This window comes from Vicia villosa, linkage group LG3 (assembly GCF_029867415.1).
Source record: "Vicia villosa cultivar HV-30 ecotype Madison, WI linkage group LG3, Vvil1.0, whole genome shotgun sequence".
Lineage (NCBI taxonomy): Eukaryota > Viridiplantae > Streptophyta > Magnoliopsida > Fabales > Fabaceae > Vicia > Vicia villosa.
Genome location: NC_081182.1, coordinates 89,499,098 through 89,524,497, shown reverse-complemented (window position 1 = coordinate 89,524,497; position 25,400 = coordinate 89,499,098). Strand labels below are relative to the sequence as shown.

Genomic DNA, 25,400 nt, shown 5'->3' with positions numbered 1-25,400 from the left:
TCCTTATTCCATCAGGAGGTCAAGAGATGACGACGCCACAATGGTTATTCCTCATCAATCAAAGAATGAGGCAGTCACAATCACCTCCCGCAAATCAAAGACTCAAGATCACACGACTTGTTCAAAAAAAAAAAAGTGAATAAAAAAAAGAAAGCCCGCTAAGTCAAAAACTTGAAATAAGTGACTTAGGCAAAAGTTAGGGCATCCCGCTGGACTCCAAAATAAAATTCAAGAGAATTTGTCCAGGCAAAAGTTAGGGAAAGCAGAAGCGAAAAACAAGAATTACAAAATAAAAATCCTCATCAAAGGAACAAAGTCGTGTGATGATCAATCAGAAGAATAAGAAAGTGAGTGACTGCCATGTCCGAAAAACCTCATTGATTCTTCAACCATTTCTAAATTCCTTGTGAGGGATGAACACTCATGTCGAGTTAATTGAACCTAGGAATGGAGAACATCACGGAGGGGGTGGGAACAAAATAATTTTGAGCCTAAAAATCCTTTGTTTCTGAAAACCGTGAACCCGACCACATTACAACCCTTAAAAGTCCTAATTGAAGTAGGGTTTATTTTGAAAGCACACTCCGATGAGATATCGTTTAACTGACTCCTAATGAAGCGAGACTCATATCCATGTTGGTATCGTATGCCTGCTTTATCTTTCATGTGCGAAAATTTGAGGTTGTGTCAACCTAGTGATCCATTCACGAGAGGTCGCAACCTCATTTCAATAAAAAGTTTTACAACTTCAAGACTAGCATAGGCTTTGCATTAGAATTATCATTCTTAGAATTAACATTCTTTTGCATGCAAAATATGTGCTTAACATCAAGGAAATTTTCAAGGATGAGAATCGGTGAAGAGCTTGATCATGTCAAAGCAACAAGACTTGAGAAATCTGAGGAGTAAAAGCTAATCATTCCAAATGTTGACCATCAAGGGGCAGATTCTCTAAAAACTCCGTTGAGCATGAACAGTTAATGCTTTCTTTGATTACCTTGAGGGGAAGAGTTTAAAGACTCCGTCGAGCGTGGTGAAGTTGTTCCCATGTTTGTTTGGCATCAAAACAAGGAAAGCTTGAGGATTCTAGTCAGATGTACCTAACCAGGGGCAATTGAATCGAGGTTGGACCTCTCAAATTCAGTATATCTGGGGCAATCATGTCGATAAATCTCTTCAAGCTTTGATCAATCAGGGGCAATCATGTCGATAAATCTCTGCAAGCTTTGATCAATATGGGGCAATCAAGTCGAGGAATCTCTCTCAAAATTCAACCAATCTGGGGCAGTTACGTCGAGATTTGACAAATCTCTCCAAGGCTCCTGTGGGGAAAATTCCTCCATAAGTCACGAAGCTTGGGGCACAATCTTCTGAGTTTTATTGCCTCTCCCAAATCATAGGAGTTTATTTCTCCTGGAAACTTGGCCTCTCCCCAAGCACGAAGTTTATTTCTCCTGAGAGTTTGTTCCATTTCTCAAGCATAGGAGTTTATTTCTCCTAAGAGTTGTTCTACTTCCCTAATCAAGGCTCCTTACCTGAATTTCTCATCCCCGACGTGGTGAATCGAGGGAATCTCCTCAAGTTGAAAATCTTCCAAGCAGTGGCACATGGTGAGAAGTCCAAAGTCATTCTATGTTCTGGAAGACAACAACAAGAGTGTGCTCTTACAAGTCAAAGTCCAATATCTTTTGGCACCTCTACATGGTCCTTAACGCCAAGGGTATTCTCCCTGGTGTTTACCTCACTAATGCCTTTATTTGGCATCCTGCATATAGTGTTCACTGCATATAACATTGCATCCTCAAAAGCGTAGCATATCCATCAAAATGGAGCATTACGCCATAGAAAAATTCAAACATGCATACAAAGCATAAGCCAGATAATACAAATCAGCATTCATTCAAGACAACGATACCTCCCCACATAAAAGGTTGTTCTTACAAACTCCGATTGATATCTGCTACCACATTGCAAATCTCCTTATGCCACGGTGCCAATACCTGGTATCCCAATCCCCAGTAAGTCCATCTACTAAGCTTTTCAAACACTCGTATGTGTCGTTCCTTCGGTACTCGTCTGTATCTCCTTTTGATGCTCGTATGTGTCGTTCCTTCGGTACTCGTCTGTATCTCCTTTTGATGCTCGTATGTGTCATTCTTTCGATACTCGTTTGTATCTCCTTTGATGCTCGTATGTGTCATTCTTTCGATACTCGTTTGTATCTCCTTTGATGCTCGTATGTGTCATTCTTTCGATGCTCGTCTGTATCTCCTTTTGATGCTCGTATGTGTCATTCTTTCGATACTCGTCTGTATCTCCTTTTGATGCTCGTATGTGTCATTCTTTCGATACTCGTTTGTATCTCCTTTGATGCTTGTATGTGTCATTCTTTCGATACTCGTTTGTATCTCCTTTGATGCTCGTATGTGTCATTCTTTCGATACTCGTTTGTATCTCCTTTGATGCTCGTATGTGTCATTCTTTCGATGCTCGTCTGTATCTCCTTTTGATGCTCGTATGTGTCATTCTTTCGATACTCGTCGTATCTCTTTTGATGCTCGTATGTGTCATTCTTTCGATGCTCGTCTGTATCTCCTTTTGATGCTCGTATGTGTCATTCTTTCGATACTCGTCTGTATCTCCTTTTGATGCTCGTATGTGTCATTCTTTCGATACTCGTTTGTATCTCCTTTGATGCTCGTATGTGTCATTCTTTCGATACTCGTTTGTATCTCCTTTGATGCTCGTATGTGTCATTCTTTCGATACTCGTTTGTATCTCCTTTGATGCTCGTATGTGTCATTCTTTCGATACTCGTCTGTATCTCCTTTTGATGCTCGTATGTGTCATTCTTTCGATACTCGTCTGTATCTCTTTTGATGCCCGTATGTGTCATTCTCTCGATACTCGTTTGTATCTCCTTTGATGCTCGTATGTGTCATTCTTTCGATACTCGTTTGTATCTCCTTTGATGCTCGTATGTGTCATTCTTTCGATGCTCGTCTGTATCTCCTTTTGATGCTCGTATGTGTCATTCTTTCGATACTCGTCTGTATCCCCTTTTGATGCTCGTATGTGTCATTCTTTCGATACTCGTCTGTATCCCCTTTTGATGCTCGTATGTGTCATTCTTTCGATACTCGTCTGTATCTCTTTTGATGCTCGTATGTGTCATTCTTTCGATACTCGTCTGTATCCCCTTTTGATGCTCGTATGTGTCATTCTTTCGATACTCGTCTGTATCTCTTTTGATGCTCGTATGTGTCATTCTTTCGATACTCGTCTGTATCTCCTTTTGATGCTCGTATGTGTCATTCTTTCGATACTCGTCTGTACCTCCCCTTTTGATGCTCGTATGCGTCATTCTGTCGATACTCGTCCGTATCTCCTTTAAAACACTTGTCTATCTTACCTTCCCACCAGACATACTTCTGCTCCGACCACTTCCATGTAGTAAACATTTCCTTTGAGAACCTTGTATTGGCACCTTGGGCTACGTTACAAGCTCTCACCATTCATCCACCACTCACTGTAACTTCTCCACCATAAATTTCCATAAAAAAAAAAAAACAAAATTCTCTTTCCCCAGCAGATATCAAAACAAAATAAAGAAATAAAAACCACTCCATCTCCTCAAGACAAATTTCAGGCCTTCGATATTTAATCTTCTTCTACCTCGAATGTTCGAAAGGCTAACGCCAATCTCACCTTCAGGTTTAAGATGATTAAATAGGGGTAACTGTCATACCCCAAATTTGTCCTACCCCTTTACTTCTATCTGGCTTATGCATCTCATAATCTCATGTACATATCTCCATTAGGACATTAACATAATCCATGCATTCATTGATCAATAATCTGACGAGGGATCAAGGGTCGTGAAATAAGCTGGAGTCTCACATAGGCCTTGGCAAAAGGTTATTTATTCCCTCAAAAGGGATGTTTGTCACTTAATCAAGATTGTGATTGGTACAGGTCTTCTGGAAGGCATTTGTTCAAACAACTTAGTGCTTGACCTAAGGTTTATTTCCTGGGTCATTTGAACAAAGATTTCCTAATTAAGGTTACGGCCTCATATGTACTACATTGGTTAATTCTGTTACAATGCTATGTTTTGAGTTGAGGTATTGATTCTTTGAGTTGAGGTATTGATTCTTCTCTGTGTGGGCAACTATGGTCGGGTTTTGTTTCTTCTACGACAAGACATTGGGTTGATGGTCGATTTGAAGATTAAAGTGCAAATTCTTTTGATGTCAAGCATCAAGAGAAATAAAGGAAAATTGCTCCAGGAAAAACATAAAGATGCTCACATTCGGTTATGAGTTGACCTTTAAGCCAACAAGTCAACTAAAGAAAGTTGGCATTCGTGGACCAAATTATATTGGGTTGCCCATATGGATCCTTGCACTATTAGAGGCATTAAGGGTACTTGAAGAGAGAAACATAATCGAAGGATCTCATTCAAAAGAGGAATATTTGAAATTTCTAGTCAACAAAAGTGGAGGGAAAGTTCAAGGTTTGAATAAAATTACAAAGAGTCAAATTACATTTTCAAAGTTCAAACAGAGTCCAAGATTCTACAAGAAATTTATACAAATATAAACCTTGAACCGCCTATTCTAAGAGCATATTCAAATAGTCACACAACTTGATTCAAATTGATTTTGTCTGCCTTGTTCTAATAAGCCCTTGTTCTTCTTTGATCCTAAAACTGCATGCCACTCTTCCTTTAAAACTTTGCCAAAGCCTCACTTCATCATTCCAAGCCAATATGACCTTGCTGCTGCAATTCCTCAGTTCTCACTCACTTATGCTGCAACAAATACCATCAAATCCTGCAAGGTTAAACATGAGTCAGCCCCATTCTAAACCTGAATATAACATGAACACATTCCAAAACTAATGCATTCAAATTCAAATCACCCCTGCATCCCAAACAGTACAAAAAAGGAACAAAATCCAAACATACACATATAAACCATACCACAGTCTAGCATTAACCATTCATTTACTCAAACCATATTTTTCCATCATACAAAAATAACCAACACCCTGTATATATATTCATAACAGCCCTGCACCTTACTAAGACATTCAAAACCCTACATATACCATATCATAACCATGAACAAGGCCATATATAAAGTTACTTCCTGTCTGCCAATTCTAAACCGATCTTGCATTTGTCTTCGACCTACACCATTCAGCTCAAACTAGTTTCAAACAGGACCATTAAATACTCGCATCAAAGCCATAGCTGCCTCCATTATTCAGAAGGAAATATTTCAAATTCAAGAAAAGGAACTAGGTTCAGTCAAAGAGAATCAATGCAAAAAGGCTTCCAAACAAACCTGCACAAGCAAATCAAAGAAAACCAAAACTGCCAGCACATCAGTTCCAATTCTTCTAGGTATTCTGAAGAAGTTTCTGATAGAAAAGAAGTCAGTTCCAGTCTGGTTCAGCAACACCGCAACGCGGCTTCACAAATCTTCCGCAATTTCGTGGTAACAGCGATTTCAACTCGACCTCATCGTTTGCACGACACTGCAGTATCAGCTCCATAAGAGTCATACAAAAAAGAAAAGAAGACAAAACTCAGCTTTACATAAACAACCACATACAGCAATTCATAACAGTCCCACTCTACCATCCAGCTCTGTACCTGCATACATACACACATCCTTTAATCTTTCAACTGTCAAAAAAAACCTCACTAACTAACTGTTTTCTTTTCAAGCCTTACCATTTCCTAACTTCACAAAAATCTAGTAACTAACTCCCTAACGAACTAGTTAGTCCATAACAGAATTAAAAACCACCTGTAACCGATTCCAACTACCTAACTAACCGCCTATAAACTAATTCCTAACAGATTCAAACTCCCCATAACTAACCTGCCAGCTCATCAAACAGAATCATAACTAACCTGCCAGCTCATCAAACAGAATCATAACTAACCTATAACTAACTGCAGCAGTTACTAACAGCTGATAACAGAAAGAGGAGAAGAAATTACAGAAAAAATCAGAATGAAACGAACCTGAGGAGCTTCTATAAAACCAGGACCACTATCATTCAGAACTCTTCACGCCACTTCACACTCCCACCACTTCTTTCACCCTGCTTCACATCACAGACACCACTTCACCATCCCTCATTCTCTAGAAACAGATAACAGAAAAAAAGAAGAAAATCGAGAGAGAGAGAGAAAGAGAGAGATAACAAACCTGTAATGGAACCATAACAGAATCCATCAATTCTCTCTTCATCTTCTACCACCTTCTCAGAAAATCTTCAACTCCTCTCCTCGATCCTCAACCTTCAATCACACCTCAAACTTCAAACAAGAGTCATCAATTCGAAAGGATTCGTATTCTTCTCAATAACCTTCATCCATCAAGTCCTCAAAAACTCTGCAAAATCAAAGGAATCCCGAATCAGAACAACAAAAAGAAACAAAGAAAGCGTTATCGGTTCATCATCACCTTCGTACCAATCTGCGGCAACCAAATTCTCTTTCGATCTTCATCACAACTCACTTCATCTTCTCTCACCTTCCATCATCACCAAACCTGCAAAACAGAAAAGAAAAGGACCACAACAATCTTCATCGATAATCACCGATAACCTCCATCATTCACAGAATTCTACTTCATCTTCATCAATCGTCAACGTCTGTTCGCGACGCAAAACGCAACTCGACGAATCTGCAATCAACAACGAACATCAGCAGGAGCTCGATAAGGCTCACATGACGAGAAATCCGAAGAAGGGAAAATAAGAAGAGGTGAAGGCAAATTCACGAAGCATTTCTTGAAGATTCTCGGGTCCTCTATCCAACACGATCGCCGATTGAAGCACCATCGGAGTGTGTTCGGCCGGTGATTGCATTGTGTGAGTCGGAGATCGAGAACGGAGTGGGGTTATCGGACGATGCTGCAAGGTGTATCGGAGGGAAAGACGCGCCCTTGCCGCCGTCGCCGCCGTTGTATGCTCGTGGAAGAGAAAATGAACGTGAATATGAAAGGTCACACACTCTAGCCCTAATCCCTTTTCTTTTCTTTTTAATTAACATTATAGTTAGTTAGTTTTAATTGGGTTAGTAGCTGCTAATTAGAGTTTAATTAGAATTAATTGGAATAAGAATCTGAATAATTGTTGAGTTGAACCGGATCAAACTCCATGGGCTTCACCGAATTGCTAGGTTCACCCCTTTAGCCCATTGCTCCTGTTTGAAAATCTGAATAAAACAAAAATCCCTTGGGCCGAATTTCTGATTGCACCTCCCTCTGAGGCCCGGACGCCATTTTTGGCATTTCCCAAAAACTACAACAAAAACTATGTTGGGCTCTTTGTCTGGGCCTGCGCCCCATTTACTACTGACACCATCATTTCCATTTTAACCCCCCTGATCACTAGTTTTCTTGTTAGAATTTAGATTTTTGACATAGGTCTTGTTCTATTTTTTTTAGACAATAAAAGCATATAAAATCATATTTTCTCATTAGAGTTTTGGATAATAATAACATTTAGAATCATAATTTTTGCTTGATTTTTAAGTAATAAAAATGACATAGAAAACCATAAAAATACTAGTTTAGGCTTATTAGAATTTAGGTTTTTTAATACAATTTAAACTTGAACTAGAATTCCCTTAACACCAATAAGCCATAAAAATAGTAGTTTTTTTTTAGTTTCATTTTTGTACTAATGCTTGAATCGTTTTGTGCTATTTCCATGCTCGTTTTGTATAATTGTTGTATGACTTTGTTGCTTGTAATTTTGGCCTTATTTTTGGCCTACCTTGTTAATATCACTTGTATGCTTCTTATAGAATCTACCCCATGTTAACATTAGGATTTAGACTTGTACAGACAACATAGATTAGAATTTAGGATTAGTCCCCTATTGCATTCTTTTCCTTTTCAACTCTTTTAAAATGCTTAATAAAAGGAAGATGCGAATCACATTAAGAAAGTGATAGAGAAATGAATGGGATTCATTCCCTAATCTGTTTCTCAATCACTTAGTGGCATAGAAACGAGTGGGATCCATTCCCTAATCTGTTTCTCGGTCACTACTTAATGGGAGAGAAACGAGTGGGATTCATTCCCTAATCTGTTTCTCAAACATTAATTAATGGGAGAGAAATGAGTGAGATTCATTCTCTAATCTGTTTCTCAAACATTACATAATGGGATGGAAGTGAGTGGGATTCATTCTCTAATCTGCTTCTCGATCATTATACATTTTATGTGATTCGAATCGTGAAGTAAATTCCCTTAAAAAATACACAACCAAAAACACTTTAAAACATCTAACAATGGTTCAGACTAAAGCAAAGTAGAGAAAGTGGTGAGTGGCCCGGTATTGGGAACTGTTCATCACTCATCTATCCTAAAAGACACAAACCAATCATTTCTTTTTCTTTTGCCTCGTTGGCACTTAAGGGCAATGTCATTTCCGTTCGTACGCATCGTAGGTCTTCCCTTATGCAAGAACGTGAACGTTGACTCCGCCCAATTAAAAAACACAAAAACAAACAGAAAATCTTTAGCCGAGCTACGGTAACTCTGATTCCTGAAAAGGATACGTAGGCAGCGGGGTAGGGCCCGTGCGAGTACAATTCTTTATTTTCCCTACATTTTGCATTCATTTCGCATTTAGACATAGACATAGATACACACCCTTTAGATAGAAACAAACATAGGTGGATACCATCGAGTACGATGGGCGCGAGGGGTGCTAATACCTTCCCCTCGCGTAACCGACTCCCGTACCTTGATTCTCTGGTCGCAAGACCCTGTTCCTTCCTTTGTTAGGTTTTCTGATATTCCTTTCCCTTATGGGATAAATATATTGGTGGCGACTCTGTTCATTTTTTCGCGAGCGTGCGACAGCCATGTCTCTAGTTCGCCAAATTCAGACACTGGGCGTCTGGCGCTGACCATGTTAACCGCTGCTGGAGGAACTTCAGAGATCTGGATTTTCTGGAGTTTCATCCTGAGGTCTTCAGTGGCCTCACTGTTTTCTTCCTTCGATGCTTCAATTATTTCCGTCTTGGAAGATTCTTCAACATCAGTGTTGAAGACTATGTCACCATTTAGGCTTTCAGTAGCCTGCTTTCCATTGAACATTGTTTTAGTTTCCACAACTTCAACTTCAGATGCCTCCACCATGTTGATATCTTCTACCTCACAGAGGCTGGCGTCAGCAATGTTCAGGGGATTGGTATCGACCCTCATATGACTCTTGGTCTTGTCAGCAAACTTCAACCTTCCATCATTGAGAGCATTTTGAATTAGATCCCTGAAAAGGAAACATTGAGAAGTTTTATGGCCTAAAAACCCATGATATTTACAAAAACCTCTTTTCTTCCGTTGCTCCAACGGGGGAATTTTGGAATTTGGAGGTAGTATCATTTGGCCATCTTTTACCAATAAATCAAATATTTCATCACACTTGGTAATGTCGAATGTATAAGTTTTCTTAGGGAACCTATCATTCTTATCGTTTTCTACTGGGTTTTTTCCATTTGCAGGATTTAACAATTTACAGGCATAAGGTGGCGCTTCTTTCAACTCAGCTAAGTCTATTTCGACTTCTTCAGGGCTATATGAGTCATTGAAAGACTCATCATCAGCGTCCTCGGCTTCGACGTACGCTACTCTTTCCTTCTTATAACTTTTATTCGCCCTAACTTTTTCTGCCTTCAGGCGTTCGACCTGCCGAACCCTGTCTGCTAATTGGGCCATGTCCCTAAGGTATTGGGTATCTAGTTTCTTTCTTATTGAATAATCTAGACCACCTGCAGCCATTTCGACAAGTTCATGCTCTGGGACTGTTGTAAAACACCTTGATTTCAACAGACGGAACCTATTCAAATAGTCATCAATTGTTTCTGTGAATTTTCTTTTAACATTGGCCAATTCTTTCAAACTTATCTTAGTTTGGCCCATATAGAATTGCTCATGGAAAAGCCTTTCTAAGTATGCCCATGCATCTATCGAATTTGGTGGCAAAGTAGTGAACCAAATGAAGGCATTCTTTGTCAGCGAACTAGGGAAATATTTGATCCTTAAATCCTCGTTTCCCGCTAAGTCTCCTGCTTCTGTCAAATATCTAGCAATATGTTCCACCGTTGACTCATTAGTTTCGCCTGAAAATTTTGTAAATTTGGGTACCTTAGTGCCCCTAGGCAATTCTGTCTGCATGATATAATCTGATATAGGGGATGTATAATTTGGACGTCTAAGTCCAGTACTAAGGCCATTATTGGCCATAACCCTTTCTATCATGGCAGTTAAGTTATTTTCTGTAGCCATATTTTCTCTTCTGACTCTTTGGACAACCTCATCTGGGTGTTCGTTCCTACCCACAATCCTCAATCTGGGTCGCTCTTCCTCCGTTTCCTGTCGAACGGGGACGGCTCTTTGATTTGAAGCTTCTAAGTTAATTACTGGAGTTCCTTCGAACGTCTCTGTTCTTCGTGAGGGGCCTACATCCCTAGTGGCTGTCCTAGATGACGGAACATTATCTTGTACACGTTCCAAAATGGGCCTCTCTTCTTGATTCGAAGGCTGTTTGTCTTTCCTTTTAGGTGGTGTTACTCCCATGAACTCTGCCATTCGATTCATTTGAGATGATATCTTTTGGAAAATCTCCACGTTTTCTCTATTTGTAGTAGTAACATTTGCCATTAGTAGGCTTAAAACTGAAGTCAATTCTCTGGCCAAAACCCCTACCATATCATGGTTGCTTGCATCCATTTCTTGTCGAAATGCTGCTTGGTTATTTGTGGTAAAGTGGGGCACCTGGGTAGAAAAACTAGTGTTGTGTGCACTTCGACCCACTGAACTAACATTCGGTGAAAATGTCGTATTGTTAGTTGGGGCATATATAGATCCTGCCCCTCGTACGCCTGTTCATATGGGTATGGCATTCCATATGAACTATTTGGTCTCCATTCGAAAGTAGAATTCGTGCCTTGACCAGACAAATTATTTGCAGCATTTGTCGATGAAAACAGTACGTCTTCTGGACTTGTGGATGAGGGTGCGGTTGTCGACACTAAAACTGGAGTAGTCCCTGAGGGTCCTGTATTAGTTTCAGGCATAGCCTGGGAATTATCTGCAGGTCTCGATCCATTCGGACCCGTTGCATCCCGTGTTCCTTGAGTGGAAGTCGAATTTGCCGCTCCTGATCCTGAACCTTGTGGGGGATCTCGATCACCCCCTGCACTGGCCGTAGCGGCCATTTTCTTGTTGTACCTTCGTTTGGGAATCGGTTGTGCACTGTTCTTTAATTTACCGTTCCTAAGGTTCATACAAGATCTTGATATTGTCTAGACAAAAATAAAGCAATTGATTAAAACAATCCGCTTGACACAGTCCCACTGGGCGTGCCAATTTGTTTACGGTGATTTCCGGTAAACAACCGCTAGTCTTCCAAACTATAATAAATATGATTTGGTTACTCGCAGGATCGACTAGATTGATCCTAGGACACATAGTCAAGAAGATTGTTATCAATGTTCATTCGAACCATATTCATGATTCGTCTTCTTCAATAAGCGTTGTTCGATTAAAGAACAAATAATCTTGATAATCACTTTGTTATATGTAAGTGTGATTTCAACGAGAAGATAAGTAACATAACATATGAAATTAAAAGGACTATTAAAACGTAAGGAATCTTAAAATGCAGAAACGTTAAAGACTTTGAAAGTAAATAACATGAAAGTAATTCGAAAGTAAATGACATTAAAGTAAAGATACAGAAATGTAAATGGCAAGAAGTAAACGAAATGCAGTAATTCTGGAAGATATTTAAAAACGAAAGATAATACACATGTATTAAAGTGGTGGTGTCATACGTACATTTTCTCAACGAACTCTTTCTCTTAACGCTTGATACTTGAGTAAATATGTGAGTGATTTGTACAAAATGAACACACAGAATCCTAACATTAAGACTCCTATTTATACTAGTTTCGACCTTAACGGTCCTACACTAATCTGCTGCCACGTCTCTCATAAGAACTTCTAGCGACGCCATCTGTTACTTGGACAGTTACGAAACCGTCTTCGAATATCAAATCTTCCCGCCTGAGTCCGTCTTCGACGCGTGGCAGTGTATTTAAAAACACTACGAAAACACGCTAAGTAGTAATACTTGAATATATTTTATAAATTTTGTCTAAGTCCCCGAAGACACATACTTTCACTAGTTTTCAGTATTCACTATCTTCATAACGAACTTAGAAATCTTTATTCTCGAAGCATGACCATCAGTAGCCATTCTTTTATTTTTAAAGGATGGCCATCAGTAACCATCTTCGATTTTCCACTTCTTCGAAGGACAAATATTACAAAACGAAATCTTCAGCTAACACTATGCAGTGTATTTTAGCAAGGACTATGTCGGGAACATTTTTTATGCTGCTATTTTTTCTTTGTAATGTATGTATATCCTTGATGATGTGCTGTTAGTATTTTGTTCGTAAAGTAAAGATGCAGGGACTGTGGTGACGATGAATTACTGTATATTTGTTGGTAATAACAGTGATAAAGGTGTATGCCCCGCGACGATTTTTGTTGATTGTGTATGTGATGTTGCATTCATCGAGTCACATACATTTACATTTGTGACGAAGGCTTATGCATGTGCGTTTGTTAGTGTCTCATTCTATATTGCATGAGTATTGATTTATGTGAAGTGTTGTGACTTGTATTGTGAATTGAATCGTTTGTTGGATATAATGATGTAAAGTGAATTGTGACGATAATACCGCGATGTGGTAATTTTTATGATCTAACTCTAATATATTATTTATCATAATCTCAATTTTATCGATAGATATCTCACCCTTTTCTTGTTGGTCGTTGCCTTTATACTGGTAACGTGCAGGTGATCCGCAGACAGGCGCAGTGAGTGAAGACTTAGTTACCATGAGGTCGAGTTGGTGTTGTCGCTCTGATACGTAGCACTCAGGGGGACAAACTCATGCTTTTATTATTGTTCATTTGTTTCTATTGCTGAATTTTTTAGTTGTTTCATTAAGACTTGTTATTTTTGAAGTTGTTTTATGTTGAAGCAAGATGCTATGTTTTATTTGGAGTTTAAAGCTGAGAATCCGCTGCATGGTTAATTAAAGTTGAGTTATTGTTTTCAAGACTAGCCAGGTCATTATAAGTTCGTTCATTTCAAAAGTGTTATGTATCTGTTTTGAATGCGTTATGCCGTTGTGATTAAGTTGTAAATATGATATCTATGTATTGGTTGGATTTTTTATACTCTGATTTTTGTTATAATTACCAGGTAGAAATGGGGTGTTACAAGGCTACTTGGGAAATATGTTATTCTCAAGTCTTCATTGTTCGCAATATCCCCAGCCATAGTTAGATACCTGACTATGTGTTCGACAGTTGAATCACTAGTATCACTAGAGAATTTAGTGAACTTTGAGACTTTGCATCCTCTTGGGAGTTCAGCTGGCAAAATGTATTCAGACTAAGGGTATGTATAATTGGTCATGTGGAGGCCTATAGTTACCCACTTTTGTGCCATAATCCTTCCGACCATGGCTGCCAAATTATTCTCTACTACGACGCCATCGTTCCTAATATGATGACCGACTTCGTCAGCATTTTAGTTACTGTTAACCATAACTATCCTTGGGGGCTTCCCTCTTCCAATGTATTTGTTGTTCGATCCTATGAGGTTTGCCGTTTTGGCCCTGATCCAATTCACCGTATGTGGTACAAAATGTTGGGCCTGGTTAATGGTTAGATCTTCCTCTAGGATACATCCTTGGTTTTTTACCATCCATTTTCGACGGGGTTGTCAAATTTGTGCCTAGGGAGCGCCTAAGAAATCTGCAATGCACGTCAATTTGCGCTGCCAATTGTTGATTAGTCTGGGTGGTATTTTGTATTAAAGGATTAAAAATTGTACCCATATGTTGGGTAAGCATGTTAACTATATCATGGTTACTCTCATCCATTTGTTATCTTAATATTGCACCAGAATTTTTTGTAAATGCGGGTAATTGGGCAGAAAATCCTGCCCCTGGGTTGTGGATATTTCAACCCAAATTATTCACAACTGATCCAAACCCTTGTAATGGCGAAAATGATGTCGCCACCGGTTCAGAAAACATTGATACACTGTTATGAAAATTTTCAATTATAGAAGTTGGCTTGCCATATGGTTGTTCGCGACCATTTGGTGACATTGTGAATCCAGGCACATATGTTGGCCTAGTATTATTATTTCCCCTGGTCTTGGGGTCACCGATTGACCTTGTGTTTGCATTAGGGATAAAATCGGTCTACTTTGCGCATTTAACAGGATTGATGTTGTACTCACTGTGGATGGTATTGCTTCAGACACATTTGATAGGGGAGGTTGTTCTACATTGTTAGTTGGTGGATTGACCATCCTTCTAACGTTTTTCCTTCTGGGTATGAGTTCATTACTTCTGGCTACCCTACCACTCCTCAATCTCATACAACGAAATCTGAAGGGAAGTTAATCTTGTAAAACTGACAAAATTTTATCAAATTTTGAACCGGACACAACATGTCCCACTAGGCGTACCAATTTGTTTACCATTGATTTTGGTAAACAAGTGTTAATCCTCTGAAATTATAAACTTTGATTACTCGTAGGATCGACTAAATTGATCCTAAAGACAATTGTATTAAAGTTCTATAAATTTAGGTTTTCTAGGCCTAAATGTGCGTCTAATCTTAAAGAAAAAGAAAATAAATGGCTGTAAAGGTATGTGTTTAAAAGTAAAGGACTAGGAAAATTAAAGGATAAGGGAAGTAAATGACAAGGAAAGTAAATTTGGACTAGAAAGTAAAGGTTTTCGATATAAAGGATAAAAGAAAAATTGTAAAAAGATGATGAATGTAAATAACTGTTTATGACTGAAATAAGTGGTGTTTCAAATGTACATTCTCATAGAAAACTCTTTCCTCAATACACTAGATATTTTGAGTATATTTTGAGGATTTGTACAATGTTAAACACACGGAAAATCTAGTACTATTTCGACTACAATGGTCTTCTACTCTTAATGATGACACGTTTCTTGTCTGCATGCGCTTCGCTTCTTGTAAGCTTCCACGCATCCTTTTTGAAGATAGATAAGGCCAAATATCCCTCCAATGACCTATTTTGAATTCGCTTCTTCAATTTCCAAGTCCAAGTGCCTTGAAATATTTCTAAGTCCGGGATAACATACTCAGTCCATCAGCATGACTAATTATCAGTCGAAGTGAATCTCCATGATCGTCGAAGTGAATCTGTTTCCATAAAATTTAATCCTTTATCTCCTAAATATACTCCTCTCGGTGAGCGTCGAATTTGCAGCTAACAATTCCATAATAAGAAACCCAAACATTCTATACTATTATTTAGTGGAAAACCCAAAGATATTTGTTTTTTCTGACTCTGATAATATATGAGAAAATGGATCTATGTTAACCAAGTGAGTATCCACTATCACTCTGATTACAATTTTCAGGCTTTTCAAAAATATCCTAGTCTCATCTCAAGGGAGCTTATAAACCTCACTCTGAAGAAGCTGAGATTAATTTTGGCAAGTGTAAAACTCAGGGGGAGCTTACAAACCTCATTCAGAAGATGTTGAGATGAATTTTGAGAAGTACAAAACTTAGGGGGAGCTTACAAACCTAACTCTGAAGTTTTAATATATGTTAATCCAAGTAAAAATTGTTCATCAAAATACATGATTTTGTCATCATCAAAAAGGGGGAGATTGTTGGAACAAGTTTGGATTCCGTAAGTATCCTTAAGTTTTGATGTTAACAAAGCCTATAATGTATGAAGAATAATTTTGTACTCTAACAGTTTTGTTAAGTGCGCAGATTATGGAATAGCAAGTTATGGACTCTGGACTAGTGAGACTATGGACTCTAAACAAGCAAACTCTGAACTCTCGACAGTAAATGCACTCTGAACCAAAGGAGAAATTCAAAAGTGTGTGCTAAAAGATGTCAAGCTTCTGAATTGTTAAGTCAACGCATCTGCAAGCATTCATCCAGAATGCCTCTAATAATTCAAACAAGAGAAGTCTCTGGATTATGAACTCTAAAGACTCTGAAGTCTCACTCTCATCAAGTTAATAGACTTTGATAACTTTAATCTCTACTTAAGCTTCATCAACTTATATTTGAAGCCTATGATTCAAGAAGATATTGAGGTAAATTCATTCATTTCATTTCATTGAGGCAAATTATAACTTATTATAATACATTTAAATGTACGAAAGCCGGTGTGAACATTCATTCATTGAGTTCTTACTGTTCCCCCTTTTGACTCTTTGCTTCTCCCTTTAACCAAAACCCCCATTTTGTGAAGGAAGATCCCATACTGTTCCCCCTTTTGATTATTTTCTTCTCCCATGTCAGTTTGTTTTTCCAAAAAGGAATATGAACCGATTTTGTGATGGAAGTTCAATTTATGCTTTGCTTAACTTGTTTTCATCACTCAATGAATGAATGCACTTTACGTGTTTGTAATAATGTTCTTCCTTACATTACCGCTATTTTACTTTATTCCATCCCTTCGTCTTTTCTCCACCATAAATTTGTGGCTACAAAACATATACATGAGTTGTAACAAACCAAAAAAGAGAAAGGAGAACTTGAATTGAAGTTAACACTAGCTACTGCTGTTTGGAGAAAGCCCAAGATTGTTCATACAACTTCAGCTCAAAGTTGGAAATAAGGTAATTTCCAATCATATGACCTTTTTTTTATTTTATTTTTCAATTTTTAAAATTAGCTGTTTCTCACAACCTAGAATCCATCACTGAGTTTTTTAATCTTGTATATTTATGTATTTTAATTTTTTCTTATTGTTTCTTTAACACTATTTTTAGTTTTTTAAAAATTTTTGTAGTGATGTTTTTGCTGTGAGTCGGACAATATACTTTCATACTCATAAAAAATTTTATTTTTTATTAACTTACCCATATATTCACTTTTTTTTAATGCCATATGCCCATATTCCGTACCGATGTTAGTACCCGCACCGACTACCATCCCTGTACCTACATCATAACTTGAGTTTTGTAGTTTTTTTTACTGGTTGCTTGTTATGTCCTACTTGTATATTCTTTTGTATCTCATTTTCCTTTTAGTCTATTCAATGGAGATGATCCTTTATCTCACTTCCCTCTAGGTTGATATCATTCATAACTTCATAAGAATTAAAGAAATTTAAGAATATGTTTTCAATTTATAAATTAATAATAATCAGCTGAATTTATTTTATATTTTATGTAAGCAAATTAAATTTAAAATCATATTAAACTATTACGAATTATGATGTAATATCTGCTGCTCTTTGTTTGCTGTAGAACTTGAACGGAAGTGAGCACTACATAATGGAGAAACAAGATTAATTGTTCATTCAACTTGAGCTTCCATTGAAAGTGGTGAAAATAAAAATAAGGTAAGACCATTCATATGATTGTTTTTTTTTTTTTTTTATATAAATATTTGCTTATAACCCAAAATCATTGTATCACCATAGACAAAATTATGTTTATTTTCTTTTTGTTCTGCTTATTGTCATAAGCAATTACATAATATATTATAATTAATTATTACATGATTCCTTTTTATACTGTTGGATATTCTATGCATATTTTATTTGTTTCATAGTGCTATATTATGGTTTTTATTTTTTGTTGATAGAGATTTTAGAATAGTCTTGTTATTCTTCGGGTTTTGATTTGGTGGTAAACTTATTTATATGTCATATTGAGTTGAAGTATCTCTTATACTCTCAATTCATAATTTTTTTTTATGGTTAAAATAATCCTACTTTAAACTTTATATATATGGCTGGTTTAATGTACAATTTGATAAAATGTTCCTTGGAGTGTGTGGGATGTGGAGGCATATATTAATTTTTGAGGGAGAGCATATAAGTGAATGAGTTGAGGGGGTTGTTGTGATACAAGAGTGAGTTAAAAATCTCTCATTGCTTGAAAAACGTGGAGGTCGATCAATATATGATTAAGAGGACCCATGAACCTAATGTCTTAAGTGGTGTCTCTCACTTGTGTAGTTACTCTTGACCCAATGTGGATGCCCACATCATGACCCATCACCTAAATACCTTAAATCCAAAATATTTCGTTTAACTTTATGCATGGTCGAACATTTATGCTTAATTTTGAAATATCAAAGCAATGTTAAACATTCATCCCTAACTTTGACCGACTGTAAATGATTTAGATGACGAGTTTTCTAATTGATTACGCGAAGAAAAATGTGGAGAAATCGTTAGATGGAGTGCTGAAAGAACTACGTTATATATGTTGTTTCACTTGCATTGCTAAGGAATTTGAAGAAGAAAAAACTTGGTTGGAAGCGGAAAGAACAACTGTTGGGCAACGTGTTAAAGTTGCAAAAAGAAGAGGAGATGACGTTCAAGATAATGTTATTTTTTGGGAAGAAGAAGCTGATAAGATCATTCAAGAAGACACCAAAACAAATAAAAAATGCTTTTTTGGATTATGTCCTGATTGCATATGGCGATATAGAAGGGGAAAGGAATTGGCAAATAAGAAGGACCAAATAAAAAAACTTATGAAAACCGGAAAGGAACTTGGAATTGGACTCCCTGCCCCTCTTCCAGATGTTGACCGATATTCATCCCGACACTATATTTCTTTTAAAAGTAGAGAATCGAAATGTAAAGAGCTTTTGGATGCACTAAAAGATGACAACAATTATATAGTCGGTTTGCAAGGAATAGGCGGCACTGGAAAGACTACATTGGCCAAAGAAGTGGGTAAGAAACTTAAGCAATCCAAACAATTTACATACATTATTGATACAACAGTGTCATTTTCTCCAAATATTAAAAAGATTCAAGATGATATTGCTGGACCCTTGGGATTGACTTTTGATGGATGTAGTGAATCAGACCGATCCAAAAAACTTTGGAAAGGATTAACCAGTGGTGAAAAAATTCTTCTAATATTGGATGATGTTTGGGGAGATATTGATTTTGAAGAAATAGGGATTCCCTATAGTGACAATCACAATGGTTGTAGAATTCTTGTAACCACACGCAATGTGTTGGTATGCAACAAATTAGAATGCAGTAAGACAATCAGATTGGAGTTCTTGTCTCAAGACGATGCATGGGAAATGTTCAAACGGCATGCTAGTCTAACTGAAATTTCATCTAAAAGTTTGCTCGACAAGGGTTTTAAAATTGCAAATGAATGCCAAGGATTACCAATTGCAATTGCTGTTATCGCAAGTAGTTTGAAGGGAAAACATCAGGTAGAATGGGATGTTGCCTTAAAATCCTTGAAGAAGCATGCACCAATACACGAAATTGATGATGATTTGGTTAAAATATATGAATGCTTGAAGTTTAGCTATGATAATATGAATGATGGAAAGTCCAAAAGACTATTCCTTTTGTGTTCTGTATTTCCAGAAGATGAAGAAATTCCTACTGAAAGGTTGATGAGACATGGCATAGGAGCAGGTCTTTTTGGGGAAAATTATGGCAACTACGATGATGCTCGAAGTCAAGTAGTTATATCAAAAAAAAAACTCCTAGATTCTTGTTTATTGTTGGAGGTCGATCAAGATAGAGTGAAAATGCATGACTTGGTTCGTGATGCAGCCCAATGGATAGCAAAGAAAGAGATTCAAACAATAAAGTTGTATGATAAAAAACAAAAGGCAATGGTTGAAAGGGAGAAGAATATTAAATATTTGTTTTGCGAAGGAAAGCTAAAGGATGTGCTTTCTTGCAAGCTTGATAGTTCAAAGCTCCAGATTCTAATTGTCAGAATGCAGATGGATGGTGGTTTTCACGACGAGAAACATGAAGTTCCAAATTCATTTTTTGAAAATATTAGTGGCCTTCGCGTTTTTCACTTAATTAGTGATTTTTATCCACCAACTGTATCGTTACCTAAATCAATTCAATCGTTGAAAAATATTCGAGCTCTTCTTGTTAATGGTGTTGATTTGGGTGATATCTCTATTTTGGGAAATCTACAAAGTCTTGAGACACTTGATTTGGATTGGTGTAAAATTAATGAATTGCCAGAAGGACTGGCAAAACTACAGAAGCTTATATTGTTAAAACTGATAAATTGTGAAATAATAAGGAATAATCCATTTAAAGTGATTGAAGGATGCTCCTCACTAGAAGAGTTGTATTTCGTAGGCAGTTTTAATGATTATTGCCGAGAAATATCCTTACCAATGTTACAAAGATTTATATTGGATGATAGGAAGAGGTATGATGAGATTGGTTCTCTATCAAAATCTGTGTCTCTTGAATATCCAGAAGATGAACATTTACTATCTGAAAAACTACTGAAGGACTGTATACAAGTAGTAGAGGTTCTTAGACTAAAAAAAATCTGGTGGGAATGGGTAAATATAATACCTGAAATTGTTCCTATGGATCATGGTATGAATGATCTAGTCAGGCTTAAATTGAGTTGCATTTCACAACTTAAGTGTCTCATTGACACTAAGCATAATAATTCTCAAGTAACAACTGTCTTCTCCAAGTTAGTGGTACTAAAATTGGAAGAAATGGAAAGTTTGAGAGAATTGTGCAATGGTCCCATTTCCTTTGATTCTCTGAAGAGTTTAGAGAAACTGACCATCGAGGGATGCAATCAATTGCAAAGCTTATTCGCGTGCAACCTAAACCTCTTCAATTTAAAGAGCTTGTCACTGATACGATGTCCGATGTTGATCTTCTCCCTATTTGAACTGACCACGTCTCGTAGCCTAGTGTCATTGGAGGAATTGGTAATAATTGACTGCAGGCAACTTGAATACATAATAATAGATGAAAGAAAAGTGAAAGAATCGAGAAGAAAAACAGTTCTTGATGATGATGATAATAATGATCGCAAGAGGAGTCAAGACTCAATATTTCCAAAACTTAAAGATCTTCATATTTATGAGTGTCCTGGATTAAAATATATATTCCCGTTTCTCTCTGTTCAGGATCTTCCATCACTAGAAACTATCATAATATATGATTGTGAGAAGCTGCAACACATATTTGGCCATAATTTAATAAATAATTATCTAAAATGTGATGATGTTATCACGTCTTCTCCCATTTCTAGAAACGCTTCCAAACCAAAACAACAATCAGATCCTATGAAATGCAGTCCCTTTTCATGGACCAATATATGTTGCTTTGGTAAAAAGTCAATGACTACTGCAAAGACTGAAATCCCATTGGTTTCTGAAGATCAACACCAGGTAAGCCTTCACCTTCTATCATATTATCTTTTAGCCAAGGGGTAAAGTGTTTGACATTGTACTTTTAAGAGATGAAGTTCAAATACATATGAGATTGTTGTAAAATAATAATTTCTCTGTTCTCCATATAAAAACTATATAAGGCCATCTTTAGGACTTGTACAAGAGAGAACTTATAATTTATCAAAAAAAGAGAGAATCAAATTCATATTCCCTTAACATACGGAAACGTGTTCTATGTTTTTCTACACAATCACTCTTCATGTCAAATATAAATGAGATTATATTGGTTGTTATTTCGAAGATAAAATCAGTATTTATGTTGAAAACTGTGATGAATTGCAGCACATAGTAATAGACAAGGGAGATCATCAAAGTGAATTTCACCTTCAGCTTCCAGCAATGAAATGTCTCCATCTTAGGAATCTGCCATGTTTAGTCGCCACGTGTCCCAAACTTTATCGCACAACCTTTCCACATTTGGAAGAACTTGATGTTCATAACTGCTTGCAATTTGCTATAAAATCTATTGGTGATCTCACAATTCATTCGGCTTCACAATCTCTGGATTCTACAATCAAGAAGGTACCGTCTTTCCATAATATATCTTTGTTGTTTGTGAAATTAATCAAATATTTTGATTTCCATGAGATTGCAAAATGAAAAATATTCATACCATGTTTCGGTAGTTAATATCATTATTTCTTGTAGTGACATCATTTGTTTCTATAAATTTTATAAATGGTTTTAAAAATATAAATATATAAATTTTATGCTAAATATTAGGAACCAAAATGCTTGTTTGTCCGGAAAGCAATTGACAAAGAATAACTCGCTAATAATTTTGTTGGTTTTGAAAAATGCTTGTAATGTCTTTTAATCGTTTGTAATTTAACTATTATCAAAAATGAAATATTCTTTATTTACTTTTACCAAATCTCAAAAATGTAGGATCTGACTAAGGAGACTACGAGTTTTTTGGTTGGTCCAAAAAATTCATTTTCCCTCAGTCAACTTTCACAGATAAAAATATTCCGATGCGAAAAATTGGAAATCATGTTTTCCACATCAATATTAAGATGCCTACCGGAATTGTTTTTTCTAAGAATAGAAGAATGCAAAGAGTTGAAGCATATTATTGAAGATGATTTGGAGAATGAAAAATCCATAAATTTTCAGTCTACAAACACATACTTCCCAAAGCTAGAGATACTTGTTGTAGTAAACTGCAACAAGCTCAAATGTGTTTTTCAGTCCTCAGTATGTAAAGAGCTTCCAAAGTTAAAGGTTCTGATTATTAAAGAAGCATATGAGCTACAAGAAATATTCAAAACTGAAGGTGATGAACAGAAACTCGGGATTCCAAATCTGGAAATGGTAGCATTTATCAATCTTCCAAACCTCTGCCATGCTCAGGGAATGCACTTTCAGGCTGTAGAAACTCGTCTTGTACATAACTGTCATAAACTCTCTTTGGCTTCAGCATCAAAATTGGATTACATTTCTGAAATTATTGATTATCTTTACAACATAGGTACATACTATATCAAATATTTTTCAAGACTTACATGAATGACGCAAATAATTACATATAATGCGATACTAGTATTTATAAAAATAACTGACGGGACAAATGGGACAAAAGTTAAGTAGAATATAAGGATATATTCTTTTTTAATATTGAAAATAATGATTTATAGTTGAAAGTAGACATTTTGATTTGTAATTACGATTATGACTATAAATATCAAGAGTGTAGATTGAAATCATCAACTAATAATTTCAATTTCTCTAACCAACTCTCTTTCTCTTATCTTTCTTCTCAACTCAATGACTACCAAGTTCTAACAAGTTACTATATAATGATGTTAATATATATCTATAATATTTTGATATAGATGCTAGTATATATTGGGAATTGCACACGCTACTACAACAATTAGTAAATGTGTGCGATAGCCATGATACTTGTAATGGAAAACCAAGTTCAGAAAATACTCAAGAATTTGCAATTGGGGTTCAAGCGGAAGCATCATCAGAATCAGGAAGTAGATTGACTTCTTCACAGCCACAGGTCAATACTATACTCTATATCAAACACCTAAATAACCAAAATAAGTTTGAGGACATGATTTATTTTTAACTGTCAAGTTACCTTGGATATTACTAGTTTCGTATCGCTAATGCTTATGTTCTTTCTTGTTATAGGTGTTGATGAATGAACATTCAATGGATCAACAACATTCACTTGGAGAAACTGATACTACCATCAAACCTCAGGTAAACTTATAAATATATTACAATTTATTAACATTTGCATGCCATGAAATTAGTTGGATGGTTCTACTATGCCGGAAAAAAATTTAGCAGAAACCTTGTATCCAAAGTACAGGGATTTTGTTGCTTGGAAATTGTGGAGGCTTAACATTGAAATTCTTGTTTTCTATTTTTTTAGTCAATTGATAATAAAATCGAACTTAAGAGAAAGACCAAGGAAAACTAAGAGAAGTTATTAGGAAAGATCACGAGCTTAACAAGTTAGATAAACGTATGGCCCTGGATAGAACATTATGGCGGAAGTTGATCCATGTAGCCAACCCTCCCTAGTGGGATAAGGTTTGGTTGTTGTTCTTGTTGTTTGGTAATAAAATCGGGCTCTTCCGTATTTAAGATGTCAGCTAAGTAGTAAGAGTTTGACTTTGTGACCGTAAGGGGCCAAGTTCAAATGTCCATATGAGGGTTGTAAAATATTCAATAGTGTCATTTTGTTTAACTATAATTTCCTCTTTCCCCATTTCTTTTTAATATCAAGCTTTTCCAAACTAAAATATATTTGATGTTTTGAGTCTATGCAGGAAGATGGTGATTTCCAAATAGCGGCGACCTCTTTGTTCAGTCCCACAACAGAAACCAATGATGAAGGTGGAGAGTCTTTGAATATATTTTCTATTTTTATGTTACTTCAATAATCATCACCATTTTGATTTTGCACATGTTCCTATCCCATAATTTGTTCAGTTTGTCTAAATGGTGACGCTTTCAAGAAAGTAAGCTCAAATATTGAGGAACAATTTACTAACGATGATAAAATAATATTTTCCAAATCTAAACCCTCTCCTAGCATCTCATCTCCTTTTGCATCTCAGTTTCCATCAATTTCTTCTAAAGGTATTTACTGCTTTCATTTTTTTTTTATTAATTTTGTTGTGATCAAAGAGGCTTAATAATTATTTTCTATACCTTCAGGTGACCCTTCTCAAAAAGTAGAGGAGTTAAGTTCTTTTTTGCCGATCACAAAGGAGCTTGAGCAACTAGTCTTGAAGAAGCATCTGGATTATGAGAACTCATTTTTGTTGACTGATTTCCTTTATAAACATCCTTCTGTTCTTTTAAAGGACAATTCACTTAGTAACAGATACAAGGGTTATGCCTACAACTGTCTGGCAGAGCTATTGAAATTCCTCCAAACCCATAGTGTGCTGGATGTGTTAGGTTCAAACCACTATGAATTTGTTGAATTATTGCAAGATGTGCGCAAATGTGGTTTTGATAAGGATTGGTTGGATGGTATCGAAAGGCGCATTTTGTTTCCTAATCTGAAGCATCAATTGACATCATCTGAAGCTGTTTTGGAGAGTATCATTCAACAGAAAAGGGTATTAAGCGCCCCTATTGGCTATTAGACTAAATTTTCCTATACCTCTATTCCTTCGTTTCTAATTTGCTATGCTTTTCAATGTGGGAATTTTCATTGGGTGTAAGGTTTCGTCAATTCTCATATGAAATGAACTTATAAACCATCTTATTATGTTTCTGTATTTAAAACTATTGTTTATTGATATATGTTAAGTTTGATGAAGGAAATAATAATATATGCACAACAGTTGTTATAATAAAATTGTGCATTATAGTTGAACTTTCATGTGTGAATATCTTGTTAAAATATAGTGTTTTCAAGAGGATACTTGTGTTTACTGCTTGCGAAGTTCTAGAGCATTATTGAACTATTTCAAATATCATTTGCAGTGGCTGAGGTTATAACACCCCGTATAATATAAATCTTGAATAATATCATATACCGTGTTAATTGGT

General features: G+C 36.4%; 1 protein-coding gene across 1 annotated transcript; it reads left to right on the top strand.

Moving 5' to 3' along the window:
- The first annotated feature begins 16,116 nt into the window (after positions 1-16,116).
- On the top strand, positions 16,117-25,149 carry LOC131662149 (disease resistance protein SUMM2-like). Its single transcript, XM_058931853.1, has 10 exons — positions 16,117-16,762; positions 17,396-17,490; positions 18,282-21,308; positions 21,654-21,893; positions 22,260-22,842; positions 23,207-23,382; positions 23,517-23,588; positions 24,164-24,230; positions 24,327-24,476; positions 24,555-25,149. The coding sequence occupies exons 3-10, from the start codon at positions 18,282-18,284 to the stop codon at positions 24,989-24,991; spliced, it is 4,752 nt and encodes a 1,583-aa protein (XP_058787836.1). The 5' UTR covers positions 16,117-16,762; positions 17,396-17,490; the 3' UTR covers positions 24,992-25,149.
- Positions 25,150-25,400: the final 251 nt, after the last annotated feature.